We start from the raw sequence: 16,196 nt of genomic DNA on the forward strand, positions 1-16,196 counted from the left end.
TAGATGTTTTCCACATGAGCTGGCAGAAACACTTTACTTAAAATATTCAACAATGTAAGTACCTTTCCTAAACAGAGCAAGGTTGTTCTGTTTCCTTATTAAGTTAGCTTTAGCAGTTCTTAGAAATGTCATTCATTAAATGTCAAGCTAATTACTTGTAATATCAACCCTGAAAAGCAAACCTTTGTGAGTGAACTTCCAGAAGCCTTATTCTCTATTCACAGTCTGTCTGGTACATTTCTAGTAAACAAGATTCTGTTTTTCTAAAGACACCAAACTATTTGCTAAATAGCTATCTTTGTTTAGCATATAGAATGATGTTTCATACTGCTTCAAGGAAAGGAAATGCAGAATATGTTTTTATTTTATATTGGCATCTTTTAAAAATGTGGATGTGATACACAGCAAATGAGTTCTAGCAAATATCCTTGTCTGGCAGGGACCAGCTCCACTTCTGTGGAGTAGTGGGGATTGATTTTGTTCTTGCTGCTGAACCTGACACCAAAAGTACAATTAGTGTAGATTCAATAGCTATTTCTATGCCATGAATCATTAAATCTTACATTGGCTGCTTGGCACTGGAAGTGTGCTACCAGCATCAAGTGCACTATTAGGAAGAGTAACAAACCTCCTTTTTAGAGGAAAAGAGGTTAGTAGAAAGAAAACAAATCTTACAAGTGCTCTCCCTGTAATGACATGTAAAACAGTGAAAAAAAGAAAATGAAACTTGTGAATCAGTGGAAATAAAACAAATAGGCTGAGATTTTCCATACTGTTTAGACTATGAAAACAGAACTGTTGCATTGAAAATCTCTTAACAAACTCTGGAGTAGCCTAAGCATGTATCTACAAGGGAAAATGAAGATGAGCACTGTCATAGTGTTAGTTAAATCTGGTTTGCATTGGTAACCATGATGTAAAAGGCAGCAGCCCAAAGGAGCTGGTACAGGGTGAAAAAGCAACAAAAGTTGAAGCTTGGAGATGAGAAAGCTTGGGAACAGAAACAGTTATTTTATGCATTGGCAGCTGCTGTCCCTACACCTGGGCACAGGTAGTTCTCATTCTGCAAGGTTTGCATTCTGCATATCCAAAAGGGTCAATAAATATAGGGCATTCATAAACCAGACCAAAACTGAGGCTATAAAGTAGACTTTAGTCATGTTTTGGCTTGTCAAAATGCAGCATGTGCACTGGATATATTAGGAAAACCCATCATGTTTTAATTGTTCTGTTGATCCATCAGGGACTTAAGGTCTTAGATTGCTCAGAATTTCACTAGGCAGTTTTTTAAAACTTCTAATATTTGCCTCAAATGATTCACTTGCCAAAGAGAAGTTAACCAGCAAATATTTTAAGATGAACTTCTGACAAAAAAATATCTTGTAACAAAGCAATTTATTAGCATGATACTATATCCTTAAATGTTATTAATTTCTAATAAGATCTTGAATGCTCTTAAATCTTATATTATATGAGAATTACAAAGACATTGTAATATTATGATCATTCTGGAACATTTAAATAGTTCCTTGATGCACTGAAATTGTACTCTTAATTTTTGTATATGTATATAATCTCTTACTCTACACACATATAAATATGATCTATAAAGCTTCATGTAATACCCTAATTCTGTTACAGTTTCATCTAGTGGGGCCATACAGAAAATACTACTTTGACAAAACTTCAATTAAAAAGAAATGTAATGACAGCCCCAATATAGACAGGGAGTGCAATCTCCTATTTTGGTGCACTGATAATTACAATCTTATTTATGCTCTCCTTGCATTCTAAAAGACATCAAAATGGACTGAAAGTTCAACCTCATCTGTTCTATGACTGCTTTACATTTGTAAATTCTGGACACTTTTTTCTGTTCACTGTCTCAAAGCACTCATAATCTGACTCTATTGATAAATATGAAATGTTTTTAATTACTTCTCTAATAAAAATTATTAGACTAGCTCCCACCTTCTTTAAATTATACATATAATCCATGAACTACTAATTCTATATTCTAATTAATAATTTCTTCTAAATACTATAGTTTAAAAATGAGTGTCCCATTAAAAAAGGCATTAGCTAGCTGTTAATTTTCATCAGCTTCCTCCTCTTTCCTCCACTCACCAATTTTTTAGAGAAAAGGGCAAAAGAGTGCTTTTGAGAGGATCTTGGTTTAGACTCTGGCTTTTCTCACCTGTTTATTGAATCACGTGGATGCATCCATCACAAGATTCCTGAAGCAACCTCTGACTTATGAAAGGCTTCCTGAATGGTTGACCTTACAGAAATGTTCTTTATGAGAAAGTGCTAGATAAAAATTCCTGACATGAAAATGCTGCACAGAGGGAAGTCAGAAGAGAAGTTAATTAGGGACCTGATAAAGCTTAATAAGTATCAGAGAAATTGGGATGATAAAAAGAAATTTTTTTTTTAAATTTTTTTTTTTTTTAAACTGAATTTTGACTCACTGTTTCCTGGAGCTGCATTTCTTTTCCTCACCATTCTTCTTCTGGTATTGTTGATATTTACTAAGTTCTCAGACTTCCAGGCAAATGGTGATGTGCATAACAGAAAAGCAGATTGCCAAGCTGGGGCAACAAACAAGGTAGAGAGCCAGAGAGCCCCTGTGTGTTGTGATCTCTGAATGTCTCTGCATTGAGATATTTGCCTGTGATCGTTACATGACTCCTTTTTCTTTCATACCTAGGTGTCTCAGACATTTTTAAAGTATAATTTATCCTCACAGAGGGGAGATTAATGCAAATAAAGACAATAGACAACATTCTGCAGTATTTTCCAGGTGATCAAGGTTTTTAGAAGTGACTCGGGTAACTGATCTTTGTGGGTTCTGTTAGACATTGACAGGCAGGGTTAGAAGTTGTAAAATCCATCCCACTAAGCAGAAGCTTGCTTAGCCAAATAAATAACAGTGCAAAAGAAAGAGATTTATTTATAACTCCTGATCTTTCTTGCATGTAGAGGTTTAGCTGAACATCCTTTAGGTGCATGTTTTCTAGTATACTGTGCCTCCTCTATCAAACATAGAACAGAATTTGCTGTTTTTTCTTAAAAAAATAATGTCTAGAAGGTCATTCATTCCTAAGTGTTGTGACCAGTAGAATAAAAAGACAGAGTATTATATTGTTCAGAGTTAATATGGCAAATGCAGAAAGAATAATAAAGTTTCTTCATAAATTACTGATGCAGCCTGCTGTGAAATACAGAGTGCAGTCCTGGGCACAGCATTCCAAAGAAGCATGGGGCAGCATCAGGATGGCCCTTTTACAGTCCAAGGCCTTGACAATGCTTACCTGCAAAAAGCTTCAGAAAAGAGAACAATGCTACAAAAAAGGGACATTTAAATAGGTACATTTGTCTCAGGCATGCTGAGTAATAAAGAAAAGATAGAGCAAGATATTCCATCTTTACATGGTCTTGCTTTCCTAACAGCAAAACAAAAGTGATTTTTAAAAGAGAAAATAAACCTTTGTCCTTTTCACAAAATGGCAGTTGCTTTTTAAGGTAATTTAAAAATGAAATTATCAATACCAAATTTTTAAAAATACCAAAATTAACTAGAGTAATTATCAAATATAATAGTAAAATGTGGTAAGGACATGACTGAATACCAGTGAATCTAGAGGAGATATAATAATATACACAGATATAATGTATATAGATTATATATATTCATATTATAAATATAATCTATATAGATTATCTATAATCAATATAGATTTTACTATACAGTTTGCAATTAAAATTTTCTTAGAAATGCTTGGAGAATGAGTCCTGGACAAGAAGGACCATTGACCTCTTCCAGTAAGCAGCTTCTTCCTGGTATTGCAGTGCACTCACTGAAGTCAAGGTTGTATTTTTGTTTCAAAATCTGGAGCAGAAAGTTCTTTCTTCCATCTTTATCAGAACTGTTGTGGTATGGGTTAAGCATGTTACCATTTCAAATCTATCTTATTACATGCAGAATGTAACAATCACTGCCATGTGATGCAATAACTTCTTACAATCATTCATTTTACAAAACCATTAGATAATCTAATTGCTATTAAGAACTTGAAGCACTTTATCTCACAATTTTAAGTAATGCATACATCTTCATTAAATGAAGTTGTATAGAAACCAGGAATTCAATGCAGTTGAAGCTGATATTTAGTGTATGTATATTTTACCATTCAGAATACTTTGAGGATATATTATCACATTAGAGCAAAAACAATGTTGTGACCTGGAACCAAGAGCAAAAATGAGGAGCATTAGTACAAGAAGTAAACTGTGTATTTTGCAGACTGTGTTCCACTTCTGGAAACTGAAACTGCTCATTTGATAGCTTAAGTACAAATAAATAACAGGAAGTAATTTGGGTAAATGACATATTTTTCAAAAACACACTGATCTTCTCAACAGGCAAAGTATACCAGGACTGGAGAGGCACAATTGGACCTGTGAAGGAGTACAGCCAAGCAAGGCAAAAAAGCATGAAGGGCAAGAGGGTATGTACAGTGATCAAGTATTGGTCAGGAAGGAGGAGCTCTGTATACGTTATGTATACATCTGTATACATTAGAAATTCTTGCATTTTCAGTAACTGACCTAGCTTTCTGTATCAGTGGTCTATAGTGTAAAAACTGTTGTTATCAAACTGGGGGAACAAAGTTCACATTTGGAGCAGTAGCCAAGATTTTGAGTCCAGAAATTCTCAATTTACCAAATATTCTTACATCACAGATTCACAAAATGGTAAGGGTTGAAAGAGACCTCTGGAGAGCATCCAGTCCAGCTCCCCTGCTAGAGCAAGATACCTTGGAGCAGAGTACACAAGAACATGTCCAGGTGAGTTTTGAATGTCTCCAGGGATGGAGACTCCAAAACCTTCCTGGGCAATTTGTTCCAGTGCTCTGTTACTCTCAGAGTAAAGAATTATTTTCTCATATTCAGGTTAAATCTCTTGTGTGCCAATTTTTGATCCATTGCCCCTTGTTCTGTCACTGGACACCATGGAAAAGAGCCTGGCCCCATCCTCCTGACACCCACCCTTTAGATATTTCCAAACATTGCTGAGATCCCCCCTCAGCCTCCTTTCTCCAAGCTAAACAACCCAAGGTGTCTCAGCCTTTCCTCACAGGGCAGATGGTCCAAGTCTCTTAATCATCTTAGTATCCCTGTGCTGGACTCTCTCCAGTGTTTTCTTGACCTTCTTGAACTGGAAAACCCAGAACTGGACACAGTACTCCAGGTGAGGCAACACCAGAGCATAGTAGAAGAGGAGAATAACCTCCCTTGACCTGTTGGCCATGCTCTTAATGCACCCTAGGGTGGCATTGGCCCTCTTGGGTGCCAGTGCACATTGTTGGCTCATGGTGACCCTGTTGTCTACTATGACTCTCAAGGCTTTTTCCCCAGATCTGCCTTCCAGCAGGTCAACCCCTAACCTTTTGTTCTTCCCCACAGGAGTTGTTCTTCCCCAGATTCAGTACCCTACACTTGCCCTTACTGAATTTCGTTATCTTCCTCCCTGCCCAGCTCATTCAGGATGGCAGCACAGCCTTCTGGTGTGCCAGCCACCCCTCCTGGTTTTGTATCATCAGCAAACTTGCTAACAGCCCACTGAAGGCATCCAGGTCATTGATGAGTAAATTACACAGGACTGGATCCAGTATTGCCCCCTGAGGGACACCACTGGTCACAGGCCTCCAGATGGACTCAGCCCCACTCGTCCAATCAACACTTCTCAAGTTTGTTTGTGAGGATGCCACGGGAGACAGTGTTGAAAGCCTTGCTGGGATTGAGACAGACCATGTCAGCTGCCCTCCCCTTCTCTACCCACCTAGTTAGCCCATTATAAATGGCTATCAGATTGGTCAAATATGACTTAACCTTGGTGAATCCATGCTGACTACTCCTGATAACCATCCTCTTAGTTTGTTTTGAGATGGCTCTGGGAATAAGCTGTTCCATCACCTTTCCAGGGATGGAGGTGAGTTTGATGGGTCTATAGTTACCCAGGTCCTCCTTGCCTTCTCTAAGATTGGGGTCATGTTGGCTTTCCTTTGGTTCTCAGATGATTATAAGTACCAGACTCTGCCCATTCCTATGGACAAAGCTGTGCTTCAGCATGGGTGCACTGCCATGAGCAGAACTTCCAGGAATGTAAGTCTATTGCATTATGTTCATGCATGTGACATATTACATACAGACTGTCATATAAAGAAGAAATCAGTGTTTTAAAATAATCCAAACTGGACATCTAGATGTCAGAAGCACACAGACTTTGAAATGAGACTCACAGACTATGAGCTCGATAACAAAGGCTAATGTCAAAATTGAAACAGCTTGATCTGGGTGTGCCCGTTCTTTAAGAAGGGGAATAAGACATTTGCATCTTCGTGGCTGTTGTTTCACCAACTGGAATTTTACATCACACTACCCAGAAGTGTAAGCTTTTTTTCCTGGTAGGATGATAAAGCTGAAATGATTTGTAATAATTTCATGTAATGTAAGGCAGAAACTGGGTAATTTAAATTTCCATACCTTTGTAGCAATTTTGGCAAATATTTTATGAAAAACATTAAACACTGCAAAGATTACAGAAATTGATACAGTTAAAATGAGCTAAAGCTATGAAAGCAAAAGAAACGTTTTAAAAAAACTTCACACATTCTCTACAGAAGATTAGAAACTGCATGGTTTTGAGGTACAAAGATTGAATGTTAAAAGCAATCTAAGGTAGCAAGCAGCTGTTGGAGGTGACTTCCCTACTTTAAGTTTTCTGTTTAACGTTAGAAGTGAATAGATCCTACTATTTAATAAAATAATTTCAAACATATTTTAGCCTGTTGGAAAACACTTGTGAAGACTGTAAAGCTTGCAAGAAACAGAAGTGGAAATTTTCTTTTTTCTTTAAATGCTTCTTTTGTTCTTAAAAAGGAGGCTCTCTCTGTGAATAAAGCAGAATATGAAAGAAGTGAGAAGGTTTGATAGTTTAAATTAAGTTGGACAGGATTCTGGATGGTGGCAGCTGGAATTCTAGCTCCTCTTCAATTGAGAGATGTTATCCCTAAAAGCACTTTATAATGATAGCTGCTTTTAAATGAGTCATACTCAGATACAGTCAGATAATTTTTCTTTGTATTCTTTGGAAAGCACTATGAGCCCAGCCTCTGTATAAACAAGAACTTTTCTTTCTGTGCTGTAATTCAGTTCCCTTTGTAAATTGTCCTGACAGTCAGTTAATTTACAAAGAGAGTGACTTTGGACTGATCAGAGTATTTTCACCTAATGATCCAGGACCTTGCTGTAGGCAACTGTGCCATTTACGCATTTATTAAACACTTGTTTTCACCTGTGATTTTTTTTTCTTTTGTTTGTTTCTTTCTCCACTACTTCCATGGCAAAACTCTTGTTTCCTTTGCTAGTCAAAAACCTTCAGTTTTCATCCCAAATTTAAGCAAGTTTTTACTTGCTGACAACAGTGTCATTTGTATTTATAATTCTTCTCCCTCCTTGACTTTTTACGCTCACTCTTGCCTCAATCAGTGGTGTCCAGTGTCAGCCTTTGTCTTTCTGGGCTGGAAAAGGTGAAGTTCTGTTTTTCCTCTCATATGAGACTCTCTTCTTGCCTTAGCTGTCCTAAGAGCCATTTCCCTGCACTTTAACCAGTCAGAATTCACCTTCCTGAAATGTGAAGTGACCACAGTGATACAGAATATAACAATTCACAGAGTAGCATTAAGCTTTCCCTTGTCTGGTAGTTCCAGGATCAAACTGGCTTCTGCACAGCTATGGCTTATGGCCATGCTGGAAGTTGCTGAGACATCCAGGTGTTCCCCTTCTACCATCTCTGATGAAAAAAAAAAAAACAAAACAAAAACTTGCATAGGATTTCTCCTCATTACTCAATTTACAGACTTGCACTTGTACTCTCACTCTGTTTAAATAATTCCAGTGTACAATATCATCCAGTTTTTCTTTTCCTATGTGGTGCTTTGATCCTCCAGGTTTATTGGTGCTGTACTCCAGCTGTGTGTCACTTCACTGATACACTCTTATTCTATGCTGAATAGGAATGGAAGCATTATTATGTTGAGTAGTGACACAGATTTTGGAGGAAATACACCAGTAACCTCCTGCTAGCCCAGTTTCTTGTTTAGATCAATGCACCACTGTCCATCCTTCACTCAGATCCTTATCCATCTTACAAGTAATGAGAAAACACAATTAGGAATTAAATCGGTTAGAACTGGTTTCATGTAAAAAATTGCATAGCTAAGGAATTGATTTTTATTGTATTTGAAAAAAACTGGGTTTGAAAAAGGTAAATAACTATGCACACTAAACAACTCATGGTTGTATTTTGAGATTTACTTGTTCTCCATCTTAAGCTTTGTAATTTGCAACAACCCCTCAGAAATTATCTACAACTTTGTGACTCGTATTTTTGTTCCTGAATTGAAAACTGTACTGGAGAGTAGGATTGTCTAAGGATCTCTTGGATGACATTCATCCATAAGGACAATGAATCTAAAGTTTAGTTTTCAATATGGGATAGTCTTATTGACGATAAGATTGTTTTGGTAAGATTTCATTAAAAGTTTTGTTAAACAACACTGATCAGTCAAAATGATTCAAGTTGACAGGGACAGGAACAGTGGCAGTGTATTTCTAGAGATAGTTCAGTGAGACTATTGTATTACTAAGCTTGTTACCAATGGCATGTCCAAAGGTGTGTTTTGTATCTGCCACAGGCTTAGACTGATAGTGACTAAAAGCAAAATGTTACCTTCATCCTTAAAAGTATTCTAAGAATTAGAAAATTTTAGGAATTTATGTGAAGATCACTTAAGCTGCAATAAAGGTGTTAACTGAATAATCCTTTATGAATTGACAAAGTGAAGTGAACTTTGCTAGCTGATGATTTGCAAACTTTTCTGATGAAGTCTTCCTGAGGAAGACTGACAAGTCTACAGACAGCACCCACATTTTAAAAAAAAGTACAGAAAAAATAATTTAAAAGGTAAATGAAATCAGATGGGATGGAATTAGTGTCCTTGTCCAACTTTAGATCAAAAATAATGTTCAGAAGAAGAAATACTGCTGGATGCAGTAAATTTTCAGCCTTCACAGCATAAATAAGTCTTGGGGTGCCTAGATAAAGCAGGCTACCTCTTGCCTACAGACATCTGAGTAGATGTGCTCAGAAAGTGCCTGTAGCTTTGCTTGTATCTGCACACAAGGGGTGGTAGAGTTTCAGAATGGCTTTCATGTATTCTCTGAAAAATTAACAGAAACAAAAAAGTGACTGTGTTTCATTAAACTTTCAAATATGCTTAATAAAATCTTTCCCCAAAAGACACGGGAGGAAAAATATGTAATAGACAAGATGCTACGTTTCCAGGATGCTATTATTTTGAATTATTGATTAATTTGCCTTGGAAGGAGGTAAAACATCACACACACATATAGCTGTGATGTTTTAAGAGTCAAGAAACCTTGGTTGGCTTGCTTTAGTAATGTTTTGCACTTGACCTAATCTGTGACAGTTATTTGACTCAAAAGCTCTTTCAAAACGAGCTGTGAATTACCCATTTCTGCATTAAGATTCAAGGCTGATCAAGAGTTCTACTGTTTATCATGCAAAGTGGTTCCATAGTTCAAATTCACCAGTTTAGACAGAATACTGTAATAATCTGAATTGAACAAAGCATGAAATACCCTTTTCCACTCTTCCTCTGTGATTCACAATAGGATGATCAGCTTCTATTCTTCCCATTGATGAATGATTCCAGTTTCAATGTTCCAGAGTGCAACTAGGGGTGCTTTCCCTGTGCTACCTTTTAGTCTTGGCAGAAGCTCTTTGTAGATGGTCCAAAACAACCTCTTGATAGCACTTTATTCGTTCTTAAGATTCACCTTTACTGCACTGTCTGTTCTAAGGTAACAACTATTAAGGTCCTGATGTACTGTGATAACTCTGGGTCGTGCCAATCAAACTCACTTCATTGTTTCCTTGTGTTACTTCAGCTCTCTGTATTCCTCTGTTGTCTTCTGATTTTTACTGCAGCTGTGAACCACCTGAGGTAGTAATTGTTCAAAACTGTGTTCAGTTTTGGGCACCTCAGTAAAAAAAGGGACATTGAGTGTTGTAGAATGTTAGAGAGGCTTGGAGAATGTTGGAGAATATTCCTGAATATTCTCGAAGAGATAGGAGGTACGACCCCTTTACTATGCCCAACCCCATGTTTGGGAGGCCAATTAGATCGGCCCATACTCCGGTGCTACCTGCACCAGGGATTTGCTGTGCTACAGGTAAACACACCAGGTGTCCAATAAAAAGTTATGTTGGTGGCTGGGGTGTGGTCAGGGAAGCACTATATAAGCGAAAGTTGCTGCGCAATAAACCAGAAGTTCGTTTATCAACCATATTGGTTGCACGCATTTTCTTTGCCGCTCCCACAATTGAGGTGTTGGAGCAGGTCCAGAGAAGGACAACAAAGCTTGTGAAGGGTTTGGATAACATCCCCTCTGAGGAGCAACTGAGGGTGTTGGGGCTGTACAGTCTGGGGAAATGGAGGCTGAGGGGAGACCTTATCACTCCTTACAAATACCTGAAGGAGGTTGTAGTGAGATTGAGGTTGGTCTCTTCTCACTGGTGACAGATGACAGGACAAAGGGAAATGTCCTCAGGTTGGGTCAGAGGAGATTTAGGTTGGATATCAGGAGAAGCTTCTTTGCAGAAAGGGTTGTTAAGCACTGGAACAGGCTCCCCAGGGAGGGGGTTGAGTCTCCACTCCTAAACATGTTTAAAAATTGTCTGTATGTGGTGCTTGGGGACATGACTTAGCAGTGGGTCATCAGAAATGAGGTAATAAGGTTAGGACGAGGTTGGACTCAATCTTTAGGGCCTGAGCAATTCTATGATTCTCTACTTTTATTTAAGCAACATCCAGCAGTGTGGGACACTGGTATCTAGACTAAGGCCTTGCATTTCTGTGGCAGGGTACCACTAACTACAATAGATGAGCTGAATGTTTTCTCTGGTTGCAATGCAGTAACCTCTTCCAGTCTTTCATATGACAGTCCAATTTCCAGTGACGTGGTCTTATTGCAAAAGTTTGGTTTTTATTTTTTGGTTTTTTTTTAACTTTGGGACAGAGGTCTTAGGAGTCTTCAGAGTCCTGCATTTCAACTTCTTCCCAGCTTCCAAAATGCTGGAAATGTTACTTCCAGAAATAACTGAAAATTTTAAAATGATTTTTTGAGTAATTAATAATTCTTTGTGTAGATGACTGCCATTAAATCCACATATATCCTGTCCTGGTAAGAAAATCTAATGTATTTACAAAGAGGTTTTGGGCCCTGTACAAAAAAGGAAGCAGATTAACAAAGTTAGAATGGAATAAATTAATTTGCTACCCCTGATTCTGGAGTAGGCTTCCATGCAAGCATTATTTTTAAATAAAAGTTACTTTTATTCCAGAATAATTATTCTGCTCACTAAGCAGCACCGACTCTGAGACAGAGCTGGGACTTGTAACACTTTGCAAGTTTATCTCTGAATTCCTGCTGTGCAGATGGCACAGTGGGCTGGGGAGTAGCAGGACTGGGAAGCTCTAGAGGAGTTGGCAGGTTGGTGAAGAAGATAACAGGTGGCTTGTGAAGTGAAACAAGGCCTTTATTGCAGGACACCCTTGTCTCAGGCTGAATAAAACTTGGAATTCAAAGGCAGGAGGCAGTATCCCATGAAAGTGTATGCAACCTCCTGGACCACACACTGGAGACTTGTAAGGTAGTTTGGGAAAGAAAGGAAAAAAATGGTCAACTTTTTGATGGTCTGAGGTAAAACTTGGAAATCCAGAGGCAGGAATGGCTATTTGAAGCATTGCTACCTACTGAGATGGTGGACCAGCACAGAGATCTGTGGAAAAAAAATACTATATGAGCTCTTCAGATAAGATTGTTTGCATTTTTTTTTCTTTTTTCTTTTTTCTTTTCTTTTTTTTTTTTTTTTTTTGTTTTGTTTTGTTTTGTGTTGTTTTTGTTGGGTTTTTTTTGGGTTTTTTTTGTTGTTTTTCCTTTCTCTCAGCAAATTTATCAGTGTACATCTTGTTGCAACAGCCAATTAAATTCCTTTTGCAAGTGGGAGGCAGGAGACTGAACTCAATTGGCAAGTGGCTCATCATTGTGTGAAGTAGGAACAGCTCATTCCGAGTCAAACACATGCTTCACTGCACTGGCTTTTATGGAAGATAAAGAAGTTAAAGCCATTTGAGTCCTTTGTGTAGCAGTGTAGAGCCTGGCAAATTGTAAAGAACCTTTGCATGTGTTTCTCACTTTTCATGGACTGATGATACAGTTTTCCTTATTGTTAAAAGGAACATACTTCAAGCTATGTGGTCAATTTACTTTAAGAAATTGAATAAAATATACCTTACTTAAGAAAGAATCTTAAAAAGGTGAAAAATACTTTTCACTCAGCTGTATTAGGCCTTATGCATAGCAGTCTTATGAAAGAAGTTTTATCTTCTCAAAATGTTCATTTTTGAAATGAATGATACCTGTGTGTGTTTGGAATTTGATTTGTGAATAACAGAGAGATTCAGAGACCTCGTTTTGGCACATTCTGGATTATAGTTTTTATTGTCAGCTCATAACCAGAATAACATAGTGGTAAACACAGCTGCAGGGCCTGAGTCTCTTGGACAATGTCTTGATAACATTTGGGAAATCTCATGTTGATTGCTAAGTTTGAAGTAACTCAGAAGGCTACCAGGTATCCAGCTTGCTCTGAACTCATACATTTATACCCAGACATATGCAAAGTCACTTACTGTAGCATTGGATCTTTGCCCAGACATTAATTTCTGGAGAATGACTCTTGAGATCTTATGCAGATAGCATGCTGATTGCATCTCTCTGTCCACTCTTTTCTCCTCTTTTCTCTCAGACAGCCAGTTTTCACATCCAGACTGCATTTAAATCACTAGACACATCTCAAATTGCACAAGAAGTGTAATTTCATCTTCATATTAGATCGTAGATGGTGACTTTATGAAGCATTGGCTTGGCTTTAGAGGACATGGACTAAAGTGTAGATTGCTTGACAGTGTTTCTAAACAGTTGAATGGGGCTGATAAAAGTTTTGCTTGTGTCACTCTTATCCTGGGAGGAGCAACTTCAGGATTCAAATCCCTAGATCAAAACCAGAAGCAAAGACCAAAATACAGGTAGTATAAAAGCCAACCAAACTGGACAAGCCTACTCAATGGCAACACAAAACTTATTAAATAAATAACCAAAGAACTATACACCTATAAACTGAGGTACTATGACTATTCCTGAGCATGTGCATGCATTTTAGGATGTTATCAGGTCTCCCACCTGATAACAATCAAGTGCAGTAGTGGCTGATCCTAAAATACACAAGGGTGTGCAGTGCCAGGTCTTCTATTTGCAACAGCAATTGCTTGAAGTGCTGTAGCAGCCTCCTAAGAAGAATGTTTTTCTCTAACAGTTGGGTAACTCATACCTCACTGCTTGAAATATGCAATACAAGTCAGTGCACTGACTTGCAGCCTTTAAAACCTGCATGCTTTGATTAAAAAATAATAATCAGTGTCTAGCACTTAGGCTCTGTGGGTAGACTTGCTAAGTAGAATGCTTGAAAGAATGGTTTTGTACTTAGTGCTTTGCTGACATTAAAATAAGATGGATCACATCTGATTTAAAAAAAAAAAAAAGTTTTGTTCTTACAAGATCCATAAAAAAACATGTTTTAAATGCTACATGCCAGTTGTACTGTCCTAAAAAGAAAATTAATCTAAAAGGTACTGTATGGGCTTGCCAGAAGTATGGAATAGTTTCTGTAATAAAACAGAATAAACAAGCTGGGAAAGGTGAGGCAGGAGAATGTATTCTGTGTTTACTGATAATTGATGCCATTTTACCATTCATTGATTCAGTATCAAAAGATCCAGGTGATAGAGGTAACATGTCAGGAATAAAAATCATGAAGGTCAGGGGAAAGACTTATGAAGAATAATAAATATTGTTTTTCTAGCTCAGGAACTAGAGGGGCCTAGTGAAATCATCAGGTGGTAAATAGAGAACAAAAATCCAAGAATCTTTTTCATAGACTGCATAATTGATTTGTGGATCTGGCAGCCACAGGTGTTGCAAAGTCTGAAAATAGAAAAGGGATCAAAAAGGGATTAGCTTGGTGTCTGAGTGATTATTCAGTGGCTGTTAAACACAAGGAAATAGCTGCTGCCTTCAGCTGAGTCACTGAAGTGCTGGTAATCAGGTGTGTGATGGAGGCAGTGCCCTGGCAAGGCCATGTTTCCTGTGCCTGCCTGTGCTGCTTTGATGGCCACTGTTAAGCAGAACATACTGGGATGGGTGACACTTTGGTGTGATGTCAGCTGTCTGCAAAGCTGGAATTAAAATGGCAAAGACATCTGAGGGGGTTGTGGTTATATGTCTCAGTTATACATTGGGTTGTTTTTTTCTCTTTTCTCTGAGTCTTTTACAGAGGATTGTCTCCTTTCTAAAAGGTAACGGGATAAGGAAAGTACCATAACAAAAGACAAACCTGATCTACCCAAGTGATAGTAAAGTGATTTTGGGTTTGGGTTTTCATAACTCACTAAATGAGAACACTGTTAAAATTATAAGGTAGCAGGACAGGGAATAGTCATTAAGGAGATGGAAGGAAGAAAGCAGTATTTACCCTCTTTGAACCTGTACAACTGAACTTCAAGCAAAGTATTGCTACGTTCATCCCTAACATTTGCTGTTACTGATTAGGTGGGGTTTATTACTTTAAGCTATTAATTTTGCTCAGTCAAGCAGTTCTATGTAAATTCAAAACTGTTTAAAGTAGATGTACAGTTTTTGAAATATATAGCAGTAATTATCTGCCTTAGATTTTACCATTCTAACTGACTAGGTCTTCTGTCTTTCCAGACTATGGTAGAATTCCAGGCCAAGAAAAAGAAGACCACAGCATCAACTGCTAAGTCAGAAAGGAGGAATATGAGGTGCTTTATGCTTATTTATGTTATGTAAAAATGACAGCAGATGAAACTGATTTACTTATTTTCAAGCGTATTTTCCAATGCTTTCATTTTGGAAATTAAGATCGGAGAGCTGACAAAGGCATTAGAGGGCTTGTCTTAGTCATACATTTGCTATTTCCAAGTAGAATCCACAGATTGTCAATGTCATTAAGTTGCAAAGCCTCAAAGTGGTTCTGGGTTTTGTGTTCTTATGTATGATGAACAAGATATGTTTGTTTGATCTCCTATTAACATCATTGCAGGCTCAGCAGATGAGGCAAATTTTGGTGTCAAACCCTGAAACCAACTAAAGAGGGCCCACTAAAGTTGAAAACTGTGTCTTGAGCTGGAAGTGAAAGCTGTTATTTATTGTGCCTGTCCCTGTGGCATGCCTTTATTTCTCCATGTTGCTTCACTGTCACATTTTGTCACCTGTATAAATCCAGAGTGAATAATTTGGGCTGCATCTTTGAGTTTAAGCAGCGTTTCATCATCTTCTTAATTTATGTCTGCATGAATTGTAATTAGCTGGTCATCAAAATTCTGCTCAGCCATACATTGATTATGTATATGCATATCTTCAGATTTTATTTGTAAAGTGATAATTTCTGGATTGAGAACATACTGACACTTATGAGTAATCACTGGGCACACATTCAGCACTCCATCTGTGTTCAGCAAAACACTTAAGCATATGCTTAATTTCAACTTTAGCTCAGGTAAGCAGGCGATTGCCCCCTTCGAAATTCAGCCTCGCATTTTAAGCAGTGCCTAACTTTAAGCATATCCTTAAACCCCATTAAAGCTAAAATCAGGCACATGCTTAAGTGTCTTCATGAATATACATAGCTTCTGATTGTGGTTTAATGAAATGAACCCTGTTGGCCATTAAATAATGAGAAGTGCCTGGCCATGATTTCATTAATGTCCTACAGGCAGGGAAAAGATAACAGAAATAAAACAATCATTTGTTTCTTGAAATCCTAAAAGCTAAGCTGTGTACCATTGAAGATAAAGTATTTTTATAAATTGTGGGGGGTCTTTCTATCCCTTAAAGAAGGCTTTATCTGTAGGAAATAAAGACTTCATTCTCAGTGTTTCATTCAGTTCAGCAAATTCAATAAA

The 16,196-nt window shown here is 37.7% G+C and overlaps 1 protein-coding gene across 2 annotated transcripts in view; it reads left to right on the forward strand.

Moving 5' to 3' along the window:
* Window positions 1-16,196, forward strand: part of IQCM (IQ motif containing M) — a 143,854-nt gene that overhangs the window by 62,144 nt on the left and 65,514 nt on the right. For both annotated transcript variants that reach the window (XM_071753692.1, XM_071753693.1), the window contains exons 6-8: window positions 4,426-4,511; window positions 4,747-4,851; window positions 14,980-15,053. In XM_071753692.1, coding sequence (XP_071609793.1) covers window positions 4,426-4,511; window positions 4,747-4,851; window positions 14,980-15,053 — 265 coding nt within the window. The remainder of the gene's footprint in view (window positions 1-4,425; window positions 4,512-4,746; window positions 4,852-14,979; window positions 15,054-16,196) is intronic.

Source organism: Heliangelus exortis, chromosome 10, assembly GCF_036169615.1.
Source record: "Heliangelus exortis chromosome 10, bHelExo1.hap1, whole genome shotgun sequence".
NCBI lineage: Eukaryota > Metazoa > Chordata > Aves > Apodiformes > Trochilidae > Heliangelus > Heliangelus exortis.